The sequence below is a fragment of the Anabrus simplex genome, chromosome 2 (genome assembly GCF_040414725.1).
Source record: "Anabrus simplex isolate iqAnaSimp1 chromosome 2, ASM4041472v1, whole genome shotgun sequence".
Lineage (NCBI taxonomy): Eukaryota > Metazoa > Arthropoda > Insecta > Orthoptera > Tettigoniidae > Anabrus > Anabrus simplex.
Window position 1 is genome coordinate 740,862,756 of NC_090266.1, and position 25,480 is coordinate 740,888,235.

The window sequence follows — 25,480 nt, forward strand, 5'->3', positions numbered from 1 at the left end:
GGTGTTTAGGGGTTGTAGTAAGGATGTAAAGGAGAGTGCATATAAGTCTCTGGTAAGACCCCAACTAGAGTATGGTTCCAGTGTATGGGACCCTCACCAGGATTACCTGATTCAAGAACTGGAAAAAATCCAAAGAAAAGCAGCTCGATTTGTTCTGGGTGATTTCCGACAAAAGAGTAGCGTTACAAAAATGTTGCAATGTTTGGGTTGGGAAGAATTGAGAGAAAGAAGAAGAGCTGCTCGACTAAGTGGTATGTTCCGAGCTGTCAGCGGAGAGATGGCGTGGAATGACATTAGTAGACGAATAGGTTTGAATGGCGTCTATAAAAGTAGGAAAGATCACAATATGAAGATAAAGTTGGAATTCAAGAGGACAAACTGGGGCAAATATTCATTTATAGGAAGGGGAGTTAGGGATTGGAATAACTTACCAAGGGAGATGTTCAATAAATTTCCAATTTCTTTGAAATCATTTCGGAAAAGGCTAGGAAAGCAACAGATAGGGAATCTGCCACCTGGGCGACTGCCCTAAATGCAGATCAGTATTGATTGATTGACTGATTGAGGAATGATCCAATCCATGCTTGTATTATAATTACAGCATCGATTAAGAAGGAAAGACTGCTATTATATGGAAACATTTTGATTATATCAGTTGACCCACTAACAGAAAATATGGAATTTCATCAAACCTACGTCAAAAAGGCAGAGATGGTTCCAGGAATGTGAAAAGGATCTGAGACAAATCGGTACCCCAGAATGTAAAATTAATGACAGGATCAAATTTAGACAGATGGCAAAGAGCTATTGAGGTTTTGAAATGGAATCAAAACCTGAAGGACACATAGGACCTCCATCCGAAAAGCACAAGATGGCACTGGCATTTCAGTTCACATACAATGTATCTCACAGGTTCATCATTCTTGAAATCCTGCTGCGGGCAGTAATTAATGTTGTCACTGTTCTCCGTCAAAAGAGGATCTAAATTATGCTACTTTCCATGAAACCACTCTGTATTTTCAGTAACTTATTTTGTACTAATTTTAAGTGTACTTAATGTACATCAAAGGTAAGGATGCTGAATAGAAGGGTAGGAACACACACAAAGGATAGACTCAAAATAGGCAGAAAGAGCAACAGAAAAACAAACTCCTCTTTATTACAGACTGATGAGCTCCCTCCTTAACCTTCTGGGCTGAAAATCCCACTGTCTTGTCTCTTAATAATAAAACAAGCACCACAGCATCTTATCAATTACAGTTTTTTTGAGCTTGTTTCAGCAACTCAGTTTCATCAGGGATAAGGGTGTTTACTATCACCTAGAGGGTTATTTATAAATTTTCCAAATCAAGAATGAAGATCCCTCAAGTCAAGCAAATATATGAATGTATTTGTTGTATTTACAGAAGAAGGCTATCACACAACAACAGAGATAATCACAGTGAACGGAAAGAGTTCATGTCGTCATACTTGATGATTGTGTTTGAGAACTAAAACCTATGTGGGACTACAGTAAGATATTCACCTGATCTAGGAAGCAGGGCTGAGAAGAAAACAGAACTTCAAGAAGTGGAAATGGTGAGAAGAGAGCAGGGATAAGTGATGAATAAGTGAAGGTGTTCATACTTGTCCTTTTGTACAATTCACATTCATTCTTGTCTTCTCTCTACAGCTCCCTCCATCCACACTGATCTCTCATTTAGTTTATTCATCATGCATGTTCCTATCTTCTTTACTAGTTTCCTCTAATAAAATAAAAGAACAACTTCCTTTCTCTTTAAATAAAACTTTTCAAAATTATAACTGAGTAGGGAAGTAACTGAGTAAAAAGTAATGAAATTATTTGTAACAAATAATTTTTTTAGAAATGTTTGCTTGTAATCGTTACTTTTTCAAAATGTAATTTCTACTCATAATTTACTTCTTGTTAACTGATATACATTGCATGGAAGCAGAAATGGGAAAAGTTTAGGTGATGATGAAGATAACTCTTTTGGTTCTACCAAAGCAGAACTAGTAGCTTCACAAGTGCTGGATGAGGTACTTTCTTACATTCCTCAGTACTTCCTGCTTGTTGTTTAAAGCTGTCTAACATCTAGGTCATTGGCCCTCCAGTACTTATAAAGACATCAAACTTATCCTACATTATCCATCAATGCTGGGGATGTTCTTAAAATTAAACACAAGTATTCTTCCAAGTGTCCCTGTAAAGCTCCTTTTCAGAAAATGCAAAGATGTACTTCAGTTTAGAGATGAGAATTTTAAGAACCAATTATTTTGTAAAGTAAATGGCAAATTATTTGAAATGCTAGAAGTTACCAATTAAAATAAAAAATAAGGGAAAAAATAATTTTGAAAATTCTCAGGTATAATGCTTAGTCTCATTTAGTGATGATGGCAACTTAATGGCTCTATGCTAAAAACTGAAGTAATATATTTTTGTTTGCGAACTTTGGTATCATCCAGCACCATGCAAAGAAAAAATGTCAGTGATTTCCTTAATACAGGTGTTTTGTGAAGTAATTGTAATTTTACTGATTAGTTGTTGAAAAAGTAATTTGTAATCATAATTGTACACAATATTTCTCAGGTAACTGCAATTCAGCCCAATTACTTTTCTCTTGTATTTTTTCCATCACTGATTATAATGTGGGGATTATTCACTAACATCCAGTAATTTCCTCACTACAGTGTGAGAGGAATTACTCACCCAGTCAATGCAGACACTGGCATAACCATGCAATCACGCCTGCCTATCAGATGAGCACTCTGGTTAAATATTGGTTTCACTTCTCTTACTCCCATACAGTCTGGAATATCTTGTTTGTTGGCTAAAACCAGGAGTGGAACCCCATTAAGATTTTCACTGGAGATCATTTTATCTGTAAAAAAGGAATAATAATAATAATAATAATAATAATAATAATAATAATAATAATAATAATAATAATAATAATAATAATAATAATAATAATAATAATATTATTATGATGCTAGGACACCCTTCTATCTACAGTAGGGGGACACAAATGTGGAGTGCCCTCAAAGTCAGAGTAAAGAGTGAAGTCCTTCAACAGAATCTATGGTGGGGAAGATGGACTTTGGTACAGCACAGGTGGCGGAAGAGGCAGCCCAGTACTCCGGACTACTGAAAGTAAAAGGTATCCATTTCTTTGGTGGCAGATATTTTGTAATGTCAGTGTCTGATTAGGAGCACAGGGCTGCCAATTCTTTTTGTACGTCATGTTAGGGGCAGCCGATTTCTCATCCAAAATCAGGCTGGAGCAACAGGCCAATTGGTTAATCTTTGTCACAAACAAATCCCATGGCTAAACACCAGCTGCCTGTATGGACTAATAACCTTTACGATAAGAGTGAATCAATAATCAGTAACCCACCCATCCTGGGCTCCTGCTCATCAGCTAAAATCAACCACAAACTTAGTATGATGGAAACACAAGTGATAGAGCAACTACCTTGGGCCTGAGCTAATAAGAGTGAAGGAAAACCTGGTCATTTGGATTCTGAGGGACAAGGACGTAATGTAGGGAAAAGTCAGAGCTTCCCCAAAGCTTCTCAAATGAATGAGAACACACTTCATTGGCACGCTCAGCAGACAGACACTTGGCAGATACCTGCAACAGATTCAGAATCCTCATATTTGATGTACAGAAAACATGATTTCATGATTCTGATCACTTTGACGTTGGTGGATATTGTCTGTACATGGAGAAGTGTTCAATCAAACTAACAAACCGTAATTTACATGTGTTGGGAACTGCATTCCTAGTACATAACAGTATCCAGACCTTGAAGCTAGACTTCACATTACACTAGGACTGTCTCTCCCTACTCACAGGTAATTGCGTCAACAAGGTCTACACAATAGTAAACGCACGTGCTCTAGTCAACAACGAACCTGACAAAAATAAAGTCAAGAAGGTTTGGTCACAATTCGAACGAGTACTCACCAAGATCCCTCAGCACCACCACACAGGCCAATTATCACATCCTGAAGTATTTATTTGAGAAGCTACACAACTGTGAACCACCTATAAAGAAAAATTATTAGAAAAACTGGCAACGAAAGTGTAGCCAACAAAACTCACGCAGAAAAATTATGTAAAGCCTACACAATCACCTGGAATATCAAAAACAAGAAATCACTATCACTTACCACACAGTTGTTCTCCTGGAAGCATTGTTTGTATGTGATTGACACCATCATTGACCTTCTACATCAAAGACATCAAGAAAATTGAACGGCAGATACTGAGAAATATTCAGACCCGCAGTCCAAAATGGTATTGGGATGCGCAAAAGCTTGGAAGAACTGTATTCAATGATTGAACCATTTGCATCAGCCACACAGAAAAGACGTATGAAATTCTATGGACACATTGCATGAATGGACAATTTGTGACTCACCAAGAAATTCTTTCTCATCATCAATGGCACCCGACAATACAAAGCTTGTAGGCACATAAAAGGACCTTGCAGACAACAATACTGACCCACCAGCTACTATACAGATTACACATAGACAGAAAATCAAATCGCACAACTTCACACCCAAGGAAATGACGGCAAGGAAATTTAAACTAAAAAATGTGTGGACACAAGAAAGTGAGAGAATAAGGAAGTTTTGGGCAGATAAGCAGAACAAGAAGACCGATGCTAACTAATGGTTCTACGTGCTCCTTAGAGTGCCAAATACGTCTACATAATGTATGTTGTTGATCTAAGGGAATGTTTAGAGTATCTAAATTGTAACAAAAGAGGTAAACAAATTAACTTTCTTCAGCTTATCCCCACTATTTCTGGGGTCCCTGGAGGCACCCAGGCTCATTTTTTGGTTTTGGTCAGGAGTTTAAAGGCCATGTGATTTTCTGAGATGAAATTCCCAACTACAGGATCGACTGGGGATTCAAACCTCAGCTTTCCAGGTGGAAAGTCAGCAGTTAAGCCACTGAGCTAATCATGCCAAATAAATAAATAAAATAAAGAATTAAATAAAGCAAGAAAAATGAAAGAAACTAACAAACAAATCAATAAACAAACAAACTCATAAATAAATAAATAAATAAATAAATAAATAAATAAATAAATAAATAAATAAATAAATAAATAAATAAATAAATAAATAAAGTAATTAATTAAAAAATCAGTGCAATGTAGATCCCTCTTACAGTGCAATTCAAGCTATATCACTCATACGGGATATATCGTCGCTGCAACTAGAAAAACTGCTATGTGATATCATTTCAGCTTACAACGCTGACCAAAAAGGTTCTGTCATCTGAGATTCAGTACTGAATGGACTATATCAACGAATTTTCGTTCTAAGCGATACGTGTGCTGCGGGTCAGTATTTCTCCACACAACATTGTTACAAACCGTTCGAGGTGCGATGATGATATGTAACTTCAAAGCTTTTCAGTTTGTCAAGAACACTAATCTATATATATATATAAAATAACTTGTCCTGACTGACTGACTGACTGACTGATTCATCATCGCCAAGCCAAAACTACTGGACATAAAGAAATGAAATTTTGAGGATACATTTATATTACAATGTAGGTGCTCGCTAAGGGAGGATTTTTTATATTCCGTCGCTAAGGGGGTGAAAAGGGCGATGAATTTTTAAAATGAGTGTATCTATATCTCAAAACTATAAAAGGTTACAGATGTAAAAATTGGTACTTACAATCTCCTCTAAAAATAAAGAGCCACATATTTTTTTTTTTCTTCGGAAAATCCCAATAGGAGGGGCGAAAAAGGGCGAAAAAGGGGTTGAATGCCTTGAATGAGAATACTTATATCTCAGAAACTGAAGAAATTACAGACCTGAAAATTTGTATTTGGGATTTCCTTTAAAAATAAACAAACACGTATTTTTGTGTTTTAGTAAAATCCAATTAATTGAGGGGTGAAAAGGGGGTGAATTTTTAAAATGAGAGTATCTATATCTCAAAACTTTAAATGTTTACAAATGTAAAAGTTGGCATTTACAATCTCCTCTAAAATTAATTTTTTGTTTTCGGAAAATCCCAATAGAAGGGGCGAAAAGGGTGGAAAGGGGGTTGAACACCTTTAATGAGGACACTTATATCTCAGAAACTGAAGATATTACAGACCTGAAAATTAGTATTCGGGATCTCCTTTAAAAATAAAGTATTTTTTGTTTTTGGAAAATTCAATTAATGGGGGGTGAAATTTTAAAATGACTGTCTTAAATCTCTAAACTTTAAATGTTTACAGATGTAAAAATTGGTATTTACAATCTCCTTTAAAAATAAAGAAATACGTATTTTTAGTTTTCGGAAAATCCCAATAGGAGGGGTGAAAAGGGTGAAAAAGTGGTTGAATGCCTTTAATGAGGATACTTATATCTTAGAAACTGAAGATATTACACACCTGAAAAATTGGTATTTTGGATCTCAATTAAAAATAAAGAAACATATATTTTTTGTTTTTGGAAAATCCAATTAATGGGGGTTAAACGGGAGTGACAAATTGGGGTGAATTTTTAAAAAGGTTTTAACTACAGTATATCTCAGAAACGTTAAATATTACAATGTAAAAACTGGTATTTGGAATCTCCTGTAAAAGTAAAGAAACATAGGTGATTCGTTTTTGGAAACTCTATTTAAGGGGAACTAAAAGGGATGAAATTTTAAAATGATCTTTTTTCTACAGCATATCTCAATAACGTAACATGTTACAGAAGTGAAAATGGTATTTCTTAATCTCTATTACAAGTAAAGAAACATGTATTTTTTGTTTTCAGAAAAACCAATTCGTTGGGGGGGGGGGGTAAAAGTGACTGAATTCTTTTAATTAGAATACTGATATCTGAAAAATTGAAGATGTTACAGACATGAAACTTGGTATTTGAAATCTCCTTAAAAAGTAAAGAAATACGTAGTTTTTGTTTCCGGAAATCCACTTGGGGGGAGGGAATTGAAATATTAGTTGAAATATTTGTATGAGGATACTATTATCCAAAAACGAAAGATTTTGCAGACGTGAAAAAACTGGTATTTGGATCTCCTTTAAAAACAAAGAAAAACACGTTTTTTTGGGGGGGGAGGGGGAAATCATCTTAGGGGTCGTGGGTGAAAAGGAGTTGAACTCCTTTTATGAGGATACATATCTCAAAAACTGAAGATGTTAGGGTCGTGATAATTGGTATTTAGAAAAACCTTTAGTATTAAAGAAACAAGTATTTTTTGCCGAAAAAATCACTTAGGAGGGGGGGGTGAGTGTGAAAGGAAGTGAAAAAAGTGAATTATTTTTATGGGGTTACTCATATATCAAAACTGAAGGTAACAGGCATGAACATTGGTATTTTGAATCTCCTTTAAACATAAAAAAACCCGCCTTCTTATTCTCGGCGGGGAGGGGGCACTTGCCTAGGCGCGGCAATGGTGCTGGTCACATTGTCAGCAATGACAATGGCAGCAGATGTAATTTACTGCCTAGTAGCGGTCTTGCATCTTGATGTGGGGTCTAGAATATCAATAATAATAATAATAATAATAATAATAATAATAATAATAATAATAATAATAATAATAATAATAATAATAATAACAACCGAAATTCAACTAATATCACCCACCCTAATAATAATAATAATAATAATAATAATGTTCTAGACCGTCGTCAAAATGTATGAACCGTGCTGGAAACGGGTCCTGGCCGGGTAATGACTACGAATGCAGTCCGGCCGGGGGTTCAGTACCGCCAAGGCATGACGCCGAATCTCCTCAAGGATTTGATCCATATTAAAAAGGCTTATAGGAAAAAATGGCAAATATTTAGGGACCCAACTGACCGGGTGGAATACCTGGACCTTGCCCGGGAAGTACGAAATCGATTGCTGAAAAGAAAGATTGAAAAATGGGAGGAACTTTGCCGTACTCTCTCAAAAAACGAGTCAGATCGCGAATTTTGGTGGATTCTCTCAAAAAACGAGTCAGATAGTGAATTTCGGTGGGTTATATATAAAACGTTAAGCATTCAATTATAAATTTCAGTATAATACCGTAGTGAAGCACGGGTATCTTGCTAGTTATAACACATATAACATACCTGTGCTGTGTAACATACCTTTGCTTTACTCCCTCTATAACATACCTCGTATTCCACATTGATTCACTCCCTAGGTATTTGAAAGTGTCTACAATTTCATTGTCATCTTCCTCATTTCCCCTTATCCAGCTCCTGCCCGGTCAAGGTATTTATGGCCCTTCTCCACCTTCCTCTCTCCTTGCACCATTTTGTTCGAGTCCAGGTTTCTTCTTCTTGCATTCCCCTTTATTGAATAAGTCCACCTTGTTCTAGGTCTCCCTCTAGCTCTCTTTCCCTTGAATATCATCTCCTGCATCTGCTTTGGTACTCTTTTCTCATCTAACCTCTTTACATGTCCAAACCATCTTCGTTTACTCCTATCAATTTTCTCATCTAGGTTTTCTATTCCGACTTCCATTCTAACATCTTCATTTCTCACTCCGTCTTTCCTATCATACTTCTTAGGTATTTCATTTCGCTGGCTTGAATTCTACTCTCATCCTCACTTGTCATTGTCCAGGTCTCAGCTGCGTAGGTCAATATGGGTGCATAATACATTTTGTACATTATCTCTTTACACTTCCTTGGTACTTCATTATTCCAGACAAGGTTTCTCACACTCTGATAGAATGCATTGCCCTATTGCACCCTCTTGCCAATCTCCATGTCCAGGCTTGTATTCCGCATTAACTCACTCCCTAGGTATTTGAAGGCCGGCCCCGTGGTGTAGGGGTAGCGTGCCTGCCTCTCGCCCGGAGGCCCCAGGTTCGATTCCCGGCCAGGTCAGGGATTTTTCTCTCGACCTGAGGGCTGGTTCAAGGTCCACTCAGCCTACGTGATTAGAATTGAGGAGCTATCTGACGGTGAGATGGCGGCCTCGGTCTCGAAAGCCCAGAATAACGGCCGAGAGGACGCGTCGTGCTGACCACATGGACGTCGTAATCTGCAGGCCATCGGGCTGAGCAGCGGTCGCTAGGAAGGCCAAGGCCCTTTCAAGGGCATTAAGTGCCGTGGAGTTTGGTTTGGTAGGTATCTGAAAGTGTCTACAATTTCAAAGTTTTGACCATCAATTTTCACAATGCCTTTTCCTTGTCTTTCTCCTCTCGATATCACCATAGTCTTGCTCATACCATACTTTTCAATTTTCTTGTTCAGTGCATCAAGTTGTTGTTGTACTTCTTTGTTCTTCGTTCCCCAGACCACAAGTAGTAATAACTTCATCTTCCTATTCTCATATGCTTCCTTTGTCTTCTTTACAATTTTAGTACGGTACATAACCATTATAAACAAAAGAGGTAACAGCACACTCCCCTGTCTATTCCAGTTTCATTCCTAACCCATTCTGCCTTTCCAACTGGAGTCTGTATGCTGCTGCTGTCACAGTTGTTGTACATTGCTTCCACCATTTCTACAGTTTGTGTACCCAGTCTCTTTTTTGACCATGGTTTCCCAAACCCTTCTCCCTGGGAACATTATCATATATTTTTGTTAGATCTATGAATGTCATGACCAGTTCTTTTCCATATTACCAAATTTTTTCCATTAATTGCCTCATGCTGAAGAGTGGGTCCACTGTAGATCCTCCACTTCTAAAGTCATATTGTTCCTCTTGCAACTCTCCTTCTACCTTTCTTCTCATTCCCCTATCTAATATCCTTTCCAGTATTTTTGTCACTCTTCTTAAAGACTGGTATTATTATTCCCTTTCCCGAGTCTCCTGGCACATGTTTCTATAACACACATGTATAATGTTTTAATGTTATAAGTGCTATAATTAATGTTTTCGAGAGACTGGAAAGCTTTAAAGTTCCATTAACTGAGTCAACATTGAAAATAACAAAAATGCACCAAAGACATTAATATGACCCATCAAATCTATGTCAAAAAAGTGTCAGTTATCAACAAACTAGTAGATTATATTGGCCACAAAGTAAGTTTGGAGCTAGTAATCTCTAACTTCTAAATTAGGTACACTTTGGATTTCTTAGCCAGATTCTATTGAAATATTAGTACAAGCTTTTGGCCTGATTAGTAAAACCAAAAAAACCAAACTCTATGGTGCAACAACTCTAAGGGCCATGGCCTAACAAACAACCGTTACTCAGCCCAAAGACCTGCAGATTACGAGGTGTGTGTGTGTGGTTGGCACGATGAATATTCTCGGCTGGTATTTTTGGCTTTCTAGACTGGGGCTGCTATCTCACCATCAAATAGCTCATCAACTGTAATCATACAGTGTGAGTGGATCTCGAACCAGCCCTCAGATCCAGGTAAAAATCCCTGATCTGGCTGGAAAAGGCAGGTATGCTACCCCTACACCATGGGGCCGGCTGGTCTGATTAGGAAAGTTATGACTATTTTACATCAAGGCTAGGGACTTCACCACCATTAAACTGTGTATTAAAAAGTCCAATATTGATGCACCAGCACGGATATCCTCAGACTTAAAATAAGACACAATTTCTGCTCATTTCTGAGGGGTAATTAAATAGACACCCACAGTTTTCAACCATAAACTTCTAGTTTGATTATATTAAGACATGTTATCATTAATTTAAAATCCACCGAACTAATAATCCCTGGATTGAGTTAGCATTGTAGATGATCATTTGTCTTGAAACTGTATCTTTTATTACATGTGTGACAAATCATAACCACTGAAAACATGTAATGTGTGATAACCATGTGAGCAATACTTTATGACCAAATTGCCTTGATCCCCCGTTCAAAATGTGGATGGATTCACACTTTCAAAACGCTTCATTACAGTATACAGGAACTCAAAAATCACAGGAAAGAAGACATTAATACTGATCATCAAACAACTGAGAACTAAACACCTAGTAAAGATAATGACCTTGAAATTAGGCCTGTTAAAACTACACCAATAAAAATTAATCCATAAAGAGGCATAACAATTTATCTTCCACGACTGTTAATACAACACACAAAGTTTACTACTAACAAGAGAAGATCAATTTCATGATGGAAGTATATCAACATCACAGAACAGAAGATATTTAAAAAACACTAATAAAAATAATGTTACAGGCTTTACGTCTTACAAACTACGTTTATGGTTTTCAGAGATGTCGAAGTGCCAGAATTTGGTCCTGGCTGAGTTCTTTTAAGTGTTAGTAAATCTTCAAATATCACTGGATTGAACCAGGATCGAACCAGTCAAGCTGAGTCAGAAGGCCAGTGCTTCAACTGTCAGAGCCATTCAGCCTGGCTTTAAAAACACTTAAACACCAATTCAGAGCTGAGGAATACCAGATATTATGGAGACAAAGAATCTTGAAGAGGAATTCATTTCACTTTCAGGAATCAAGCCTTAAATTATTCTGATTATCAAAGAAAATACAAGTGGGTACACCACCATAAATGTTGAGAACAATTTACATATGATTATAGTTAATTAAATACACAGTTTTCTAATGAAATGGAGAGAAAAATACAAGGAATATTCTAGAAAAAATAACTAAAACTGAATTTACTTTAACCTCTTCCATGCATACAACTTTAAAGTTGCATTAACTGAGTTAACACTGAAAAAATATGGCTTTCTTCTTAACAAAACATTCATACATGAAAAATTACCAGTGGTGTTTCAAGTTTATGTGCAGTTCTTTAATAAAAATATAATTAAAATGGTAACACTTCCAGTAATGGACAAATTAACAGAAAAAAGGTTCTCAGTGAAGATCTATTTGCAATGAGAAAATATAAAAGGGAAGTGATACACTCACTTTAATGCTCCAGTACAGTAATGATTTCATTTTTACTGTCCAACAGTCAGATGCACCAGTATTTATATCACTCCCACTACAGCTAGATATCTGCATACATGCACTCTCCTTACTAGAGTTTTCTAGACAGTTACTTTTCTTCTGCTCTCCAGTGATGCGGAATCACTAAAAATTCTTTCAGCACTGTGCTGTTTTACTCATAGCCATGTTTATTTCAAGAGTGCCCTAACCTCACAATACGATAGTTCCATTAATACACTTCTCATGCTAGCTTTTATATGAAGCATGTCTTCAAAATGAATTTTATTCTCAGTTCTTACTCTTCAAAATGTGGTAATCAATTAATTTACCATGACCATTTTTTTTTTTTTTTACAGATGAAACAGAATGACTGATCACCCAACATAAAACTCGGGTAATAGCTATATAGCAGTAGAGCACTTAAATCTTACAACTAATGGTGACAAAGTTACAGATTTAGAAACTTATAAGCCTACAGGGATATGAAATAATAATGGGAATGATTTTATTCTGTCCAAATATTTCTGAACCTATCTAGCCTACAATGACCTGAGTTACAGAAAAGCTGTACCAAAATGGGTTCCATTTCTGCTGAATGGAACCCATTGAGCGCCTCGCATACCAGCTGGTTCAACAGACTTAACCTGAACCAGGCTTCCAAGATAATCTTATCCCACTTTCCCTTTGTATAGATGGCGACTACTGTGTGTGAGTCTGTGATATCCATGGTGGATAATGGTGTAAGATGCAGTAAAAAATGTGGCAAATGCAGAAGAGTAGTTAAAAATGGGATTATGTGTCGTAAGTGTGATGAATGGTACCGTTTTCGTTGTGCAAATATTGTAAATAGGACTGATATTGAAGAAAGTGTGTGGCTGTGTCCCGAGTGTAAACAAACTGATAGTGAGGCAGAACAACAAGAAAGAGAGACTTACGAATCTATGCCTAAGATTTTAGGAGTGCTACAAGAAGACTTATGTGCTCTGAAACTTGAAAATGAAAGCTTAAAGGACAGAATAAAGAAACTGGAAGATAAAGAAGACATTGGAGAAGAAAGAACGCCGTGGACAGAAGTGATGAGTAGCCATTTTAGGACTAATGTTAAACATATGGGAGAAACTACGTACAACTTAAAACAGGGAAAAAACTCTTTGCAGTGCCAAAATAGATTTCAGTCACTGCAAACAAGTTCCAGAAGAAGACACATCAAGTTTTCCGAATAATTTTAAATCCAGTGGAGGTAACCTACAGAAGAAGAAAACCAACTGAAAGTCAAGATCGCCAAAAATTCATCTCTACATAGACAATCAAGGGTGGGGTATGGCAGAAGGCATCAAGGATGAGCTGCATAATCCAGAAACTGAGGTTTTAGGACTAATAAAACCAGGTGCCAAAACTGAAGACGTCCTTTCAAGTTGTGATCCTGTGTTAGAGAAGGACAATTATGTGGTAATTGTGAGTGTTACAAATGACATTGCTGCAAATGAAGGTGAGGAACTAATTACGACCCTCAGAGGTAAGATTCAAAAGTAATTGTAGTTAATGTGCCACCCAGGTATGACCTTTTAGAGGACTCATGTGTGAACAAGGCTGTACATGATGTAAATCAAGAGATTATGTAAGAGTTTTAGAAATGTCTATGTAGTAGATACTTTAGGTCTTGGCAGGCAAATGTTCACTAGGCATGGGTTACATCTGAATAGTAATGGAAAAGCACCTCTCTGTAGACAAATTGCTACAATTATCAACAGAGAGTTGCAAGCTAATATGCACTTAAGAAAACCTATACCACTAAACTGGCACATACAGGGAAACTTGCCAGAAAACCCAGACCCTTAAATCAAGATCTATGTACAAGGATCTGGGTTCCAGGGTCATTCTCAACTCATGAGTCAAATGTTATCCAATTGCAACAGTCAAGTTTTAGGGAGGAAGGGGGTCTGAGATTACTCTTGGTAAACTGTCAGAGTGTAGTAAATAAACAATTACAATTCGGTACATTGATGGAATCTTATGAGACTGATGTGGTGATAGGAGTGGAATCGTGGTTGAGAGAAGGGGTGGGTATTAGAGAAGTATTTCCAGAAGGGTATACATTCTATTGTAGAGACTGAGGAGATAAAAAGGGAGGGGGATGTGTGTGTGTGTTTATTCTGGTGAAGGAAATTTATTGTTCACATGAATGGCTTATCAATGAAAGGGATGAAATATTAGGGATAAAATTAATTTGTGATAATATGAAGGAGGTGGGAATTACAGGAACATATAGGCCTGGAAGAGAGGAAAGAGACATGGAAATTTTTGAGAAAATAATAGATTATACTCATAAAAACAATAATAATGATATGGTAATAATTGGGGGAGATCTAAACTTGCCTGAAGTTGAATGGAATAGAGCTGCAAATGAAGCCCATGAACAGAAACTGGCAAATAAGTTAATTTGGGAGGGAGGCTTTACACAAGTAGTACAAAAACCGACTCGTCTCAATAGGAATACGTGACCATAAGGCTGTAATAATGGATGTAGGACTCGTACCAAAAATGCTTAATAACAGGGTCACACAAGACAAGAAATTATACAGAAAAACTAAAGTTGATGAATTTGGGACTTACCTTAAATCACAATTCAGTTGTTAGATAACTGAAGGGAGTAATGTGGATACACTTTGGGCTAAGTTTAAAGGAATCATTTGGGAAGGAGAGAAGAGATTTGTACCTGTTAAGAAGGGTAAAATGACCTCAGACCCTGTTTATTATACAAGGGAAATAAGAAAATTAAAAAGAAAATGTAGAATAGTAAACAGGAAAATCAAAGAGGATAGGGAGAATAGAGAAACTAGAAAACAGCTAATGAGGGAATTGAATAGAGTGAAAAAGGAAGCAAAAGAGAAATATATGAATGGCATACTTCAAGAGGGTAATGACCACAAAGGGAAATGGAAAAAGCTGTATTCATATATTAGGAATCAAAAAGGAAAAGGAATCCAAATTCCTACAATGGTGGGAGAAGGGGGTGAACACTATTTAACAGATACTGAGAAAGCAAATCTATTTAGTAGGGAATTCAGAGATTCAGTAGAAGGTTGTCAGGAGTTGGAAACAGTAACAGAAGATAGAGAGGGAGAGACACATAGGGAAACAAGAAGCTTCTCATTCACAAATGAAGATATTTTCAGAGAAATCCAACTGCTTCAGCAAGGAAAAGCAGCAGGAAGTGATCAAATTACTGGGGAGGTATTAAAGACAATGGGGTGGTACATAGTGCCTTATTTAAAATTTCTCTTTGACTATGTCATAAATAATAGTGTAATACCAAAAGAATGAAAGGAATCTATAATAATACCAATTTATAAAGGAAAGGGTGATAAAAGAAAACCAGAGAACTACTGACCAATCAGCCTGACCAGTATAGTTTGTAAAATACTGCAGAGTTTAATAGCAAAGTACCTCAGACGGATATGTGATGATAAAAATTGGTTCATGAGGAGCCAGTATGGATTTAGAAAGACAATTTCTTGTGAGGCACAACTGGTGGGATTTCAGCAGGACATATCAGATCAGTTGGATTCAGGAGGCCAGTTAGATTGCATAGCCACAGATATTTCCAAAGCCTTTGATAGAGTGGAACATGGAATAATATTAAAGAAATTGGAGGGAATAGGATTGGACGTAAGGGTTATAAGTTGGATAAGAACATTTCTCAATTCAAGAGTTCAGAAAGTCAAAGTAGGAAATAACATATCACAGGAAGAGAAAGTTTGGAAGGGAATTGTACAGGGTAGTATAATCGGTCCGTTACTTTTCTTAATATACACAAATGATTTAGGGAACAATATAACATCAAAAATAAGATTGTATGCAGATGACAATTGTTTATAGGGAAATAAATAACATTGAGGATTGTTCAGAATTACAAAGGGACCTTGAGAGTATCCAACAATGGGTTGAAGAAAATAATATGAAGGTTAATGGAGGCAAATCAACTGTTACAACATTTACAAACAGGAGCTTTAAAACTGAATTTGAATATGCTTTGGATGAGGTAGTTATCCCAGAAGATGGCAAGTGCAAATACTTAGGTGTGAGATTTGAAAGTAATTTGCACTGGAAGGTTGATGACATTGTTGGGAAAGCATACAGATCGTTACATGTCATAATGAGGCTACTTAACCCTTTGGCACTCAGCCTATATGCAGGTGTTTGCTCGAAGACACTCAGACTAATTTTTGTGATTTTCCAAAGCAAATTACAAAAATTCAACACGTATAGAGTTTAACACACATTAAAATAAAATTAATCACACTAATACAGGAAACTATAAGCCCAAAAAATTATTAAATTTCGAAAATAAATTTTTAAAAATAAATTATTGTTTTCAATGACAGAAAAATTAGACATTGTTGCGTCTTCCTTCTTTACTCTTAGACGTGGATGAAAGGACATTTAATTCTGAATAATTTGATATCAATATGATGTGTGTGCTGCAATTCACTCATGAAGCATTGCACAAAGTTATTCAGTGTACATGTAACGGTCATTGATGTCAGGGCCTCGCGGTCCAATGCACAGTGAGCAGTTACGACCGTGTCACTTCCCACATAACGGGAATCACTTTCGGCAAAAGAAGGTCATTATTACTGTCTAAATCATCTGAAAATTCATGGATATTGGCCTCATTCGGCCTTGAATATGGCCTAGCAATTACTATAAAAAGATGACGCAAGCACGGGCAACAACGGAGTTATGAAAAGGAGTAAAATTGTAGTTTACGAAGTGAATCGAACACACGATATACCAAAGAAACGAAATAAACTATAAACAAAACTCATGGCAAGATCAACTTGTTGTATTCATAAGCCAATCAAAACAGATCCACGTAATAACAACTTCAAATAACCACAACATAAACATTTTGTATTGAAAAGGTGGACCGTTTAAGTTTTTCCTAACATCCACAACATAAACATTCACGGTCAACAGATTTCATTTGTTGAAAATAAAAATATTTTGTAGGGCTGGTGGATATATCTGTAGAGTTAAACGCAAATTCAGCGCTTTAATGTACCGTCACGATCAACTGTTACGATTTAACAGCTACGCAAACGACCAAAATCCGTAAATAAGACAGAGCTGATGTATCGGCGCCGTGAGCGTTTTCGCCATAATCTCTCGCGCCGATCTTCGGCGCGCTGAGTGCGAAAGGGTTAAAGGATGCAACAAAGAATTAAAAGAAAAAAGTTACTTAAGTATGGTTCGTCCATTATTGGAATATGCAAACAGTGTTTGGAATCCTCACCAAGAATACCTAATAAAAGAAATAGACAGTGTGCAGAGGAAAGCAGCAAGATTTGTAACAGGGGATTTCAGGATAAAATGTAGTGTATCAGAAATGTTAGAGGAACTTGTGTGGGAAACTTTAAGTAAGAGAAGGGAGAAAACAAGACTTATAGGATTACATAGAGCCTATACAGGAGAAGAAGCATAGGGAGAAATCCGTGAGAGGCTTCAGTAGGAAAATAATTATATCGGCAGAACTGACCACAAGTACAAAATTAGAAGGAATTTTAGCAGAAACGATTGGGGTAAATTTTAATTCATTGGGTAGGACATGAAGGAGTGGAACAGTTTACCAGGGGTAATGTTTGATCCTTTTCCAAAATCCGTACAGATATTCAAGAAGAGAATAAACAGCAACAGGGAAAATAAATGAAATGTTAGAGGGCATTCGACCAGTGCAGGCTATTGTAAATAAAAAATGTGTGTGAAAAAAAAAAATTAATTCCATCCCCTGGTCCATGGAGTTTGGACAGCCAAAGTAGGGGACTGCCTGTAGGGGTGAAGTACAGTGGGGACTTCGAGGGCCCTGGGACCGCTACGGTAGCTGTGAAGGCCCTTCAGGAACTCTGAAAAGTGGTGGCAAAAGGGGCTCTGGTTAAGACGCAGCAGGTCATTATGCTACTTAGGTTCCAAAATGGGTAAAATATAAATATGTAAATAAATACAATGTTAATTTTAATCTTATACCAGTTGTATAGTATTATTAGAAATAATTTCACATACTGTTGTTGACTATGTTTGTAAGTAGAGGAGATATTGTAAGTAGAATTTTGTAAACAATATAAACTTATTAAGGATGATCTGTTTGTTTAATAGAAAAAACTGTTAGCATAAATTGTATATTATTGTTTTCTAGAAAAATTTTCTTCTTCTCTTGTTAATTTAAAATTTAATGCTTGACAATAATGTATTTTAGTGTACCATTTGCCACCGAGGTAGATACGTCATTTGCAAATAAAGAGATTTTGATTTGATTTGTTATGTATGTGTCCTGGCTTCTTCACTATGGTGAAGGATTAGAGTACTCAGTGGAAGCATTTACCCCCACCCAAAAAATAGTTCCAACCTAGTGCAGTAAATGTCATACACCTTGTTTTCGTTGTTGCTGAGAAAACTGGTGTTATTTCCAATCACGTGGCTTATTAAAAGTGTGCAGTACCTGCAGAATACTACAGTGGTGTTCTTAAAGGGCCAATTAAGAGGAAAAATAATGAACAGCAACATTACAACTTGTGTGCAACGGATGGATTCTACACCACGACAAAATCCTTGCTCACTAAACACGCGCAAAACATAACACCAAATAAAATAATGAGCCACTGAAGTTCTTAAAAAGGGCTTTATTAACACACAGTAAGTCCAGAGTCTATTTCATTAAAGCACTTAAAATATATGGTAACATACTTTTCTTTTGCTACTAGTGGTTTAATGTCACAATAACCTGTCAACGGTTTTCTTCAATGCAAGGATGGGAAACTGACAGGATTGGAATGGTAACGGCCATGGCCTTAATTAAGGTACAGCCCCATCATTTGCCTGGTGTGAAAATAGGGAAACCACAGAAAACCACCTTCAGGACAGCTGACGGTGCGATTTGAACCAACCATCTCCTGAATGGAAGTTCACAGCTTCACGACACAAAACACACGGCCAACTTGCTTGGTGTAAACTTACTGTGCTGGGCTTTGATTTCATGTTTTTGAGCTCAAGATACACGTGCGTACTAACTGTGCAACATACTTTTTTCAAATCACTTCACTTTCCCAATATGTTACTCTGATCTTCTATAATTGTTATTCCAGAGGATATTACTGATTCTTTTAAGTCCTTTCATCTAGGATCAGCCTTAGTAAAAAAATATGGCTTCCGGCATCCTTTCTACATTTCCTTCACTCCCTAACAAAGGTTTGCCAAAGGTTTTCTTATGTCCTACATGAGAATTTAAGACTAATTAATCTGGAATAGGAAGTCCTGAAGGAGTTACTTTGATTCACTACATACAGACAGTGAGGTGATTACTGAAACTTTGTTTTGAAAAGCAAAATTAGCTTTACATGCCACTACACAAATTTATAATTTAAGCAAATATATCACTATTAGATCAACAATATCTTCTATATGTTGACTTTTTTTTCTATAGGAGAAAGGAAAACAGGATTGCAACAATAACTGAACATGCCTGTAAGAGGTACTCTATTTTTTATATACAAATCTAGACTAATTTCCTTATGTTCAAAGCATTACAGACAAATAAACCCTTGAATTCAGAATACAATAATACATACAGTATATACATAATTGGTTTACATGATTACCGAATTGATAAATACAGCATCATGAAAGAGAAATACATATTTATATTCAACAGTGTTTCTGATTAAATGGGGAAATAAAAAAATTAAAGAGCTTCAGAACCATAGATTCTTAATATAAATAAAATACTCATAATTGACTATCAATCACTACTGATCTGCATTTAGGGCAGTCGCCCAGGTGGCAGATTCCCTATCTGTTGTTTTCCTAGCCTTTTCTCAAATGATTGCAAAGAAATTGGAAATTTATTGAACATCTCCCTTGGTAAGTTATTCCAATCCCTAACTCCCCTTCCTATAAACGAATATTTGCCCCAATTTGTCCTCTTGAATTCCAACTTTATCTTCATATTGTGATCTTTCCTACTTTTAAAGACACCATTCAAACTTATTCGTCTACTGATGTCCTCCCACGCCATCTCTCCACTGACAGCTTGGAACATACCACTTACTCGAGCAGCTCGTCTCCTTTCACCCAAGTCTTCCCAGCCCAAACTTTGCAACATTTTTGTAACGCTACTCTTTTGTCGGAAATCGCCCAGAACAAATCGAGCTGCTTTTCTTTGGATTTTTTCCAGTTCCTGAATCAAGTAATCCTGGTAAGGGTCAGATACACTGGAACCATACTCTAGTTGGGGTCTCACCAGAGACTTATATGCCCTCTCCTTTACATCCTTACTACAACCCCTAAATACTCTCATAACCATGTGCAGAGATCTGTACCCTTTATTTACAATTCCATTTATGTGATTACCCCAATGAAGATCTTTCCTTATCTTAATACCTAGGTATTTACAATGATCCCCAAAGGGAACTTTCAACCCATCAACACAGTAATTAAAACTGAGAGGACTTTTCCTATTTGTGAAACTCACAACCTGACTTTTATCCCCGTTTATCATCATACCATTGCCTACTGTCCATCTCACAACATTATCGAGGTCATTTCGCAGTTGCTCACAATCTTGTAACTTACTTATTACTCTGTACAGAATAACATCATCTGCAAAAAGCCTTATCTCTGATTCAACTTCTTTACACATATCATTGATATATATAAGAAAACATAAAGGTCCAATAATACTGCCTTGAGGAATTCTCCTCTTAATTTTTACAGGGACAGATAAAGCTTCAACTACTCTAATTCTCTGAGTTCTATTTTCTAGAAACAGAGCCATCCATTCAGTCACTCTTTTGTCTAGTCCAATTGCACTCATTTTTGCCAGTAGTCTCCCATGATCTACCCTATCAAATGCCTTAGACAGGTCAATCGCGATACAGTCCAATTGACCTCCTGAATCCAGGATATCTTGCTGGAATCCTACAAGTTGGACTTCAGTGGAATAACCTTTCCTAAACCCAAACTGCCTGCTATCAAACCAGTTATTAATTTTGCAAACATATCTAATATAATCCGAAAGAATGCTTTCCCAAAGCCTACATACAATGCACGTCAAACTGACTGGCCTGTAATTTTCAGCTTTATGTCTATCACCCTTTCCTTTATATACAGGGGCTACTATAGCAACTCTCCATTCATTTAGTAAAGTTCCTTCATGCAGACAATAATCAAATAAGTACTTCAGATATGGTACTATATCCCAAAGCAAAGTCTTTAATATATCCTTACAAGTTATAAATCTCATTTTTCAACCGTATTGGAGTTCAGAGTATCAAATTATAATAATTTAATATATCCCCCGAAACCTTATCAATTCCAGCTGCTTTTCTAGTTTTCAACTTTTGTATCTTACTGTAAATGTCATTGCTGTCATAGGTAAATTTTAATACTTCTTTAGTATTAGTCACCTCCTCTATCTGGACATTATCCTTGTAACTAACAATCTTTACATACTGCTGGCTGAATAATTCTGCCTTTTGAAGATCCTCGCATACACACTCCCCTTGTTCATTAATTATTCCTGGAATGTCCTTATTGGAACCTGTTTCTGCCATAAAGTACCTATACATTCTCTTCCATTTTTCACTATTTTTTTTTTTTTTTGCAAGTTGCTTTACGTCGCACCGACACAGATAGGTCTTATGGCGACGATGGGACAGGGAAGGGCTAGGAGTGGGAGGGAAGCGGCCGTGGCCTTAATTAAGGTACAGCCCCAGCATTTGCCTGGTGTGAAAATGGGAAACCATGGAAAACCATCTTCAGGGCTGCCGACAGTGGGGTTCGAACCTACTATCTCCTGAATACTGGATACTGGCCGCAATTAAGCGACTGCAGCTATCGAGCTGGGTCACTAAAATTAGTATGGCCACCAATTATGCTTGCCACCATGTTATCCTTAGCTGACTTCTTTGCTAGATTCAATTTCCTATTAAGTTCCTTCAATTTCTCCTTACTTCCACAGCCATGTCTAACTCTATTTCTTTCGAACCTGCACCTCCTTCTTAGTCTCTTTACTTCCCTGTTATAATATAGTGGATCTTTACCATTCCTTACCACCTTTAAAGGTACAAACCTATTTTCACATTCTCAACAATTATTGCTTTAAACCCATTCCAGAGTCTGATTACATTTTTATTTACCGTTTTCCACCGATCATAGTTACTTATTAAATCTCCCTCATGCCTGTTTTATCAGCCGTATGGTACTGCGTAACAGTCCTAATTTTAATCTCTTCCTTTCTTTCACATTTATTTTTAATTACCACAAAAACAGCTTCGTGATCATTAATACCATCTATTACTTCGGTTTCTCTATAGAGCACATCTGGTTTTACCAGCACCACATCCAGAATATTCTTGCTTCTAGTTGGTTCCATCACTTTCTGAATCAGGTGCCCTTCCCATATTAACTTATTTGCCATTCGTTGGTCATGCTTCCCGCCGTTCGCATTACCTTCCCAATTGACATTTGGTAAATTGAGATCACCCGCTACAATCACGTTCCTTTCCCTATCGTTTCCCACATAGCTGATTATCTTATCAAATAATTCTGAATCAGCATCTGCGCTACCCTTTCCTGGTCTGTACACTCCAAAGACATCAAGTTGCCTATTATCTTGTTTGTCATCTTTAACTTTTTCGTAGCTTACAAATCTTCTTTCACGAGAATGAATACTCCCCCACCTACAATTTCTATCCTATCTCTACGATACACCCTCCTGTTCCGTGAGAAAATTTCTGCATCAATTATATCATTTCTCAGCCATGATTCAACTCCTATTACAATATCTGGTAAGTATATATCTATTAAATTACTTAATTCTATTCCTTTCTGTACAATACTTCTACAGTTGAGCACTAACAGTTTCATGTCATCCCTACTTGATTTACAGTTCCCTGTTCCCTTAACACCACTCCCTAGGCCACCCTGTTTCCCTGAATGTACCTCCCTATAACTCTTCTAAACAAATTTCCTAACTTATATGTACCACTGCGGTTTAAGCGAAGGCCATCTGAGCGCAGATCCCTATCTCCTACCCACCCATTAGGATCTAGAAATTTCACTCCCTGTTTCCCACATACCCACTCCATAGTCTCATTTAAATCCCCAAACACCTTCCAGTCAGCATCCCTCCTACACAGTATTTCATTGATAACAATCTCCGCTTCCCTAAACTTCACCCGTGCTGCATTTACCAGATCCCACACATCCCCAACTTGTCTTACGTTGTTAGTACCAACGTGAAACGCTACCACCTTCTCCTTTCCCTCCTCCTCCTCTTCTACTTTCCTCAAGAACAATTTTGGTGTTTGAAAAATACCAGTAGAATTTACAAATACAGTATTTGAAATTCACCAGTACAATTTTCAACAAGTATTTCCATTTCTACTCATACATTCATTTTCTCAGTTTGCATAAAAGTGTTCATGTATTAGTAGAGCATCGATAATCCAAACTAAATGATGTCCAGCCCCATATGGATTTCGGAACATAGAGCAAGAACTACACAACAACTAACTTTAATAACTATATACTGTATTACCTTGAAAGATTTCAACAGACTTACATACTGTACTACAAACACTAGAGAGATTTTAAAAAAGTCTGATCTATTTTTGAATCGTTATTGAGCTTCATTTCTTTGCAGCATAGCTTCTAACTTGTACACAGACAAGCTGTGTTACCTTACTCTCAGGCAATTTATCCAGTCCGTAGAGCACTGAAAGCTTCTGTGTGAGTAGGCCTAACACTTTCTTCATGCTGGTTTCCATCTTTGTCTACAGGTGCTTCACTATCTGTTACAGCAGGCAGAATTTCAACATCATTCAAAATTTGATAGGTGAAGTTATTTTGGTCAATATTAAACCATTCACTAACATCATCCTTGTCATAATTTTTGAAGCTGGGTATAGTATTTTAAAAAAAAGTCGTAACTTCAGTTAAATCTTCAGCTTGTACACATTCTCCTTCCTCGTTTTCATTCCTTCAGGCCACAATTTTTTCTATCAAATTTTTAAATGTTCTTCTGTCAAACTATCCCAAGCATCAGCAACCATATAAACAGAGTCCTTCAACTTTTTTTTTTGTAAAGCTCACAACATTTTCATCATCAGGCCCTGCTAGCAACAGTCTGAGTGAAAGATTTTTTCATCTTTTCAATAATGCCTTGATCCACAGGCTGTATTATTGCTGTAACATGTGGCAGTAAGAACTGAACTCTGAAATTTTTATCAACAGCATTAAGAATTTCAACTGAAGGATGTATGTTTTATGTTCCTTTTGACAGTATACTACCACAACAAACACCACTACTACTCCAGCTCCAAATTTTGGACGAGTACAACCGTGAACTGATTAAATGGAAATCAAAGTTATTTTGAAAACCTAACAGACGATGGAAGCAGACCCGGCCAACAGCTGGAAATTGCAGATGATGATGATGATGATGATGATGATGAACAGATGACAGCTTCAACAATGCTGTTAATGACTTTGTCCAATTCTTAGCTTCAGTGCCTCATAATCTTCCAGGGCTGAAAAACCCTGCTCAGAAATAATACGAACTGAGAAAAAAAGGCCAACTTTACTCTGCCCAACGTTCATATAGGACTTCTTCGAACCCTGAAAGATCAACAAAAAGGGGCAGAGAGGGGAGAAGAAGGATGTATGAATTAACTCAGTTCTACTACTAAAATCAGCACCAAAAAGCCAAATGCAACGTGTTTACAAACGAATAACCAATTTGCAGGCTGAATGAAGAAGTACTGCACACGTACTTTTCAAACATATTTTCTAGGTCGGAGATGCGCACCTCCAGAGCATACTGGAGTCGGTCGGAGTGCCCGAAAAACTGATGAGGCTGCTAATTTCTCTGTACGATTGAAACGTAACAGAGATACAAACCCGAAAATGGAACAAAATCCATCAAAATTAATCGCAGTGTGCTCCAGGCTTCCCTTTGTCACCAGCGTTATTTAACATCGCTACCAATTATATTGTGGAAGAACTATCTGAAGATTCTTTAGCAGGGAATTATGGTTACCCTATTGCAAACAAGCAACCTAACCTCACTATAATGTGTTTCGCCGACGATACGGCAATATTTGGGAAAAACTCCGAATCTGCAACCGAACTAGCCAGGATTGCCATAGAAAGATTTAAGGAACTTGACCTGGATATCAGTGCTTCAAAATCAGCTTGCCTTTCTCAAGAAAGGTCAGCTGATGGAGGAGAATATTACCATAAATGATGACTGTGACATTAAGTCACAGTGCAACAGAAGTGTGATTCACTACTTAGGGATGAACTTTATTAACGAACTTAAACTGGACCCAAAAGCTGTACTTGACAAGACGCAAAAAAAAAGATCGACACCCTTGTTAGCTAACCACTGCTGCAATCCAACCAGAAATGTTCAATTTTAAATAGTTCAGGATCACCTAATCGTTTTTACCCGCTCCAAGATCCCTCTAACTTTTCTGACAGATGCGGATAAATTATTACAGAGTGAAACTAAAGGTATATTACAACTACCAGCAGATATTCAGGATCACACGGTGTACACCGAAAGGAAGTATAAA

General features: G+C 36.9%; 1 protein-coding gene across 1 annotated transcript in view; it reads right to left on the bottom strand.

Annotated features, from left to right (window-relative positions):
• Positions 1-25,480, bottom strand: part of Arfrp1 (ADP-ribosylation factor related protein 1) — a 104,427-nt gene that overhangs the window by 16,754 nt on the left and 62,193 nt on the right. The window contains exon 4 of the mRNA XM_067139418.2: positions 2,711-2,882. Coding sequence (XP_066995519.1) covers positions 2,711-2,882 — 172 coding nt within the window. The remainder of the gene's footprint in view (positions 1-2,710; positions 2,883-25,480) is intronic.